This window comes from Hypomesus transpacificus, chromosome 19, assembly GCF_021917145.1.
Source record: "Hypomesus transpacificus isolate Combined female chromosome 19, fHypTra1, whole genome shotgun sequence".
In the NCBI taxonomy this organism is placed as follows: domain Eukaryota; kingdom Metazoa; phylum Chordata; class Actinopteri; order Osmeriformes; family Osmeridae; genus Hypomesus; species Hypomesus transpacificus.
The window spans coordinates 14,340,351-14,346,113 of NC_061078.1; the positions used below are offsets into that span (position 1 = coordinate 14,340,351).

Here is a 5,763-nt window from a genome sequence, read left to right on the forward strand (position 1 = left end):
AATATTTTTCAGTGGGGATTGGTGCTGCTAAGGAATTATATAGTATTGACCTTGAATATATATTTTGACTAAACAAAAACATAACTTGGAGATTTTAGAGTTTATAGAACTGTGGTTTTGGACATTTGTCAAAGAAATGAATTAGAAGAACTATGTTGTTTCTTTGTATCCAAGTATGCAAAAGGATCCAGAATTGTAAGTTTGAAATTCAGAAAAAAGTTGGATATTCTGACTTTAAGGTCTCTAAAGTTTTCTCCCTCAAATCTAATTTGTTTCAGAAAAGCATCTGAAATCCCAGAAAAACTATCACCATGTACTGTACTCTGAGTGTATTGTCTGTGGTTTTGAAGCACTTTATCAGTACAGGTACTACCTAGGACAAACCCTGCCACAGCCAGTAATCCACAGAACATCATAAAGGATAGGTTGCCAAACAAGTGATGGACCTACACTAGTTATTGAAGAAAATAATTGTTTGTTTGTTTACATAGAATGTATTATGTAAAAGCCTTTTAGTTGTAGTTTGTATGTATGTATTTGTAAAGTATCTTTTCAGATTTAAGAATTTGTCTATGCTGTTTTCTACATTTTCAAATCTTTTCAGTGTATTTTCTTCCCATATTTTATGTGGTTTACATTTTATTTTCGAATTGACATTTTGGGTGTTCTCAATACATTTAATGCCAATTTATTTTTATTTTTAAAGTACAGAATATGGGTCATTTGTCACTATGGTGAGTGGAATCATTGGAGTGTCTCAAGCTCTGATTTAAAGCCAATACATTTTTCATGGCACTATGAAAGATGAGCTTTTTCTCCCTGGTGTCCACATGTTGCACAGCACAGCTTCATGACTCACACATTCCTTAAGCTTCCCCCTAATCTAAGAGTTTTGTATCAGATGCACATTGTTTAACCTAATGTTGAGATCTGCTGGGGCTTCGGTCCGATCTAATGAACTTGCAGTGCATCGTCATAGATTGTTTGGTCTTGAATAATTAAGAAGACATCCTTGTGCAATATCAAAAATGGTAATGGTATTTTAATAAACTGTACTTTATTTGATTTTCACCTAGCATAATTCAATTTCCTGAGTATTCAAATGTTTGATAGGGAAGTCTACTTCCCAAGTTATATCCCTTGTTATACACCATCTCCAGGCACAAACAACCACTGCTTCGAAAAAAGGTGTAAACAATTGACCATACAACTAGTCATTGGGAAGTGGCTCTGAAGAATATGGCTGGCCCATATATTGGTTGTTTTTCCCCCTCCCCATGTGTTTTGAATGACAGGTTTGTCCATTTTGGTACCTGAACTCCGTCATGCCTTCCCCCTTTAATAAAAAAATTAAGCTGAAGCTGAAATACAGGATGTTTATTTAGACCTTGGAACACTTGAACATCATGACATGTTACATTGTAATGCTTTAAAGTAAATACACCCCACTTCCTGCAAGCAAAGTATTGCATATTGTGAAAACCATGTTCAAGCCAGTGTGATACAAACTCAACACTTGGCATCTTTGGACTAGTGTTAGACACTAAGGTACCAGCACAAACAATTTAATTATATACATAGTGATTAAAAACAAGATTTAACAGTAGTCATCAACTTTAAAATTATTAAAATACTTTTATTTGTACAAATGAGAAACAGACCACAAAGCAGCAGGCTGGCAGACCTCCCTTCAGTTATTGGAATTCAAAAAATAAAAATTAAAGTGCAATTGAAGTCACATCACAAAGTAAAACATCAATGATTGTTGGTCAGAGCTGCAGCCATATTCTTGACAATGGAAGACTTGAGTTGTGGAATGAGACTGATCCTCATGAGCCTGCTGCTGGAGTACTTGTTCTTCACAGCCTAAAACAAAACAAATGTGTTCATTAAAAAAGGTTTCTTGATTAGACTCCTTATTTTCCTCATTAAGCTCATCAGTACTGGGGAGTTACCTGGAGTTTGACCTTTTCTTCATTGACAGACATCAGGTTCTTGGAGATGTGCTGCATGATTGGCTTGAGGTGTCCCTCGTCATATGTCGAGTAGTGGTGCTGTGTTGAAGACTGAGAAGAAACCACCATAGATTGAGTCTTAACACATACCAAGACAAAACCATTTCCCAGTGCATCTCCATCTTGTAAAGCAACTAAAACATGAAAGAACACTTGGACCATTGATTTTCAGCAAACATCTCACCCATTTCATCCCTTCCAGCAGAAGCTGGGAAAGGCAGAGAGAAGCAGCTGCTATCTCAGATGGGTGGTAGTGCACCATGTCATAGTCCAGAAGAGTTAGCTCCATTAGGTACTTGGCCAGGGTATGCTTCTCAGCATCAGCCTGATAAACACAAGGCTCGCAAATCAGACAACGCAAGAGTGACACTTTCCAGGTAGTGGTGCAACAGATCACAATTGAAACATGCAGGCCAGTGGGGCCCCGGGTTGAAGACGACTGCATTACACCACTACTTCCAGGAATTAGTTGGGGTAAATGCTTACATTTCCAGCCTTTGATGCCCTCCTGAGAAAGTGGAGGGGAAGTGGTCGCCCAAGCTCAAATTTGAGGCACCTCAGAATCATCTCCTCCATTTCCAGAATCTGGACCTTGGTGAATGCGTTGTCCGTGATGTACGCAAAATCTCCCACCTCGGGGCTGTACATCTCCTCATACTTGGAGGCCACCAACATTGCAGTCACACCAACCAGCTGGAGCTTCTTGCGTGACACTGGCTGAATCTTATGTGGAAGGACAATGGTTTTACACAAAAGGCTAGAATGACAAGTCTTTGAAGTAACCCACCCACTCTGCCCTTTACCTGTAGGAAGCGATCGAGGATGGCAACTGTGAGATACAAAGTCTCTTGCAGCAGCTGGAACCTGGAATGAACTTGAATCAACCAGTCGATGAGGAGAGCCCGCATGCGCTCATTTATCTCATAGCCCTGCATGTATTTAGGTTTAACTGACTGCTGAACCTGTTGAGAAAGTACACAAAAGCTGAACCCTCGTCACACAATGCAGACTCAGAAGTGCATGTGCATGTGACGACCCATTCTTTCAAAGACAAACTGCGGCAAGATAAAGAATTACCTCGAGGGTTCGAAGATAACCATAGATATCCTTTACATATTCAGAGCACAGCTGGGGCATGTCTGAATCACCCTCGTCAATGTCCTCTACAGTGAGGAGAACTTCTGAGAAAGCCTGGCACAATTCCTCTTTCATAGACACGTCAGCAGATTCCTCAGGGATAGGAAGACAGGGAACTGGTGCAACTTGATGAACTTGCCCACATTTAGGTCTAACAGCTGCTGGCTCGGCTTTATGGTTGAGATGTTTTGTTGTGGGTTTGGCAGTGGCCTTCTGAAACAAATAATAAAAATATGTTTGAGCAAGCATTGGCTGCAGTTGTCCAATAATGCATAACATCTTTGTGATGAACTAGACTCCCCAACCCAGAAACTGTACTGACATTCCCCTCCCCTGACACGCTTTCAACCCAACATCTTTGCTTATACATAATTTTATATATGCCACTTTGTCCACCCAGACCTGGGTGGTGTGGTACGCCATTTGTACAATTTGTTGTACAAAAATGTTTTCCACACGTGCACTAATGTAGGTCTGTAGTTTTATGCAGCCCTGTTGGTCCATGTGGAACCTTTGCTCTTGCGAACGTTGTTTCGTCTCATCGTGTTTATGATTGAAGCCATTCTTAAGTCTAAAAAAGCTTAATTACCTTGGCTTGCACCTCTTTGTTGGGAACATTAGAAATTTCTCCTAGCGCAGGTCTCCTCAAACCACCGACAATGGCTTTACCCATTGGTGCTGGATTTTCCAAGTTCCTGAGCTGTTGGGAAAAAAACATTGAGAACTGCGAACAAAATGCATAGTAGATGTCCATTTAAATGCATATATAAGGCAACAAAAGAAAAAAAGAAGCTAGTTTGCTAATGAGCTAACGAGACTAACGTTAGCCAGCTGAAGACAAGCTAGCTTAGCACATTACCTGGAGCCAACAACGTGAAACTTGTTTTTGCAAAGCAGCGCTACACCAAAATAGCTGATGCAGTCAAATAGCGCACACTTTGCAAACTCACCGTAGCACGAACTTCCAAGGTGGACATCGTCAATTTTTGTATAAAAGGCGTTTAAAAACCAAACAGGATGGCACCACAGTCACTTAGCACTAGGTCAAGCTAAAAACACAGATGTTAGCTAGGGGATCTCGTCCATTCAAATACCGCTCCGCTGCGTTTCATTGGATACGGCGTCGTAGAATGCAGTCATTTCATTGGTTGCAAAGAGGTCAAGGGTGGATTTTGCAATGGGGATGGATGTACCAATTTTGCAATTTTGATCCTCCTAACGATAGCAAGTAATAACAGTAGCTACTATAGTATGCAACGCCGTTTGATTCCAAATAAAAAAAATAAAATAAAAATAGGTAATACATATGGCTATGAATTAAACCCTGAATAAAAGATGGCAATAAATATATAAATATAGCATCATATAAATATAAAGCTGAATCCATTTACCTAAAAAAATAAACATTACGTTTTTCAAAATACATTTATTTGTTAAATGGGACTATTATTTCCTAATGCCACATTTATTTCTGTGCTGTATTTATTTCCAATCCTACATGCAAATGAGAGGGGCCTGATTATCCTCAAACCAAAGCAACAGCACGATGGGGTGCCTGGAGAAAAAAGTGCATATCATGGGCGTATCTAGCCCTATTAGCCCCCCCAAATTGTTTTTCTTTTCTTCATATTTTAAATCTAAATTTGTTAATTTCTCTTCCTAAAACCCAATAGAGCAGTCCTGCATGTTTTAGATGTTTCCCTACTCCAACACACCACATTCAAATGAATGGGTCATTATCCAGTTCTGCAGAAGCCTGTTAACGACCATTCATTTGAATCAGGTGTGTTGGAACAGGGAAATATCTAAAACATGCATGACAGGGGGTCCCTGAGGACCAGGGTTGGGAACCACTTCACTAGAGGACACTATTTAAAAGGATATTTTCAAACATTTCTTCTCGGGGAACATGCCCCCAGACCCCCCTAGTTTTGCTGGGTCACAGGAAAAATGATAGGTTTTATCCAGGGGCTTAGCCCCCTCAAAAGTGGAAACCTAGATTCCCCCCCGGTGCAGATGTTGGTATTAGTGGCATCAGAGATAGCATGCTGGCCTTATAGCTGATCAGCATGGCTTGTCAGGGGACATCATTTTGGCACACACTGAAGATTTTGTAGAGGTACTTGGCCAGATATGTGCTCTGCAAAACATAGACATCGATGACCAAGTCTTAAATAGTTCGAGCACCGTTAGTGTGAAAGATGTGCAGGAAGTAACCTCGATCACAGTTTGAATCACGGCATTCCATACTATAGCAGTGTCCTGATTCTAACCAATACTTATTAACATATTATAGAACAAGGCCAAAGTGAAAACACCATGGAAATTGAAAGCAAAAAGATATTACACAGCATCAAGACATTTTATCTGGTGAAATGTGGTTTGTGAAAAGCCAGGAAACTTAACTGACAACTCTAGCTCTTCTCAGTACTCTAACTATTGAACCTGTTATAGAATTGTAGCTATGTTGGTTAACTGTATCATTCATCTCACAACACATGGTTTGCGCATGTCGAGTCACAAACCATAACTCGCCACATGAAACGTAATTATTTTCAATATAAAAGGTGAATGTGCATGAAACATTTTTGAGACAAAAAGAAGACACAGC

The 5,763-nt window shown here is 39.9% G+C and overlaps 1 protein-coding gene across 2 annotated transcripts; it reads right to left on the reverse strand.

Annotated features, from left to right (window-relative positions):
* Positions 1-642: 642 nt before the first annotated feature.
* ccnb2 (cyclin B2) lies at positions 643-4,243 on the reverse strand. Of its 2 annotated transcripts, none has more exons than XM_047041409.1 (8): positions 4,103-4,243; positions 3,742-3,852; positions 3,093-3,362; positions 2,819-2,977; positions 2,502-2,738; positions 2,200-2,340; positions 1,956-2,066; positions 643-1,866 (listed from the first exon to the last, which is right to left on the reverse strand). In XM_047041409.1, exons 1-8 carry the CDS (start codon positions 4,127-4,129, stop codon positions 1,756-1,758), a joined length of 1,167 nt encoding a protein of 388 aa, XP_046897365.1. In that variant the 5' UTR covers positions 4,130-4,243; the 3' UTR covers positions 643-1,755. The 2 variants fall into 2 exon arrangements, with proteins under 2 accessions (XP_046897365.1, XP_046897363.1); XM_047041407.1 differs by having other exon boundaries at positions 3,093-3,365.
* Between the last annotated feature and the right edge of the window lie 1,520 nt (positions 4,244-5,763).

Excerpts from the sequence above, each read along its gene's own strand:
- ccnb2 (XM_047041407.1), bottom strand. The coding sequence starts at position 4,129 with ATGTCCACCTTGGAAGTTCGTGCTACG. Across the intron at positions 2,739-2,818 it reads TCCTCGATCGCTTCCTACAG|ATTCAGCCAGTGTCACGCAA; the intron begins GTAAAGGGCAGA and ends CTTCCACATAAG. Across the intron at positions 2,341-2,501 it reads GGGCATCAAAGGCTGGAAAT|GCTGATGCTGAGAAGCATAC; the intron begins GTAAGCATTTAC and ends TGTGTTTATCAG.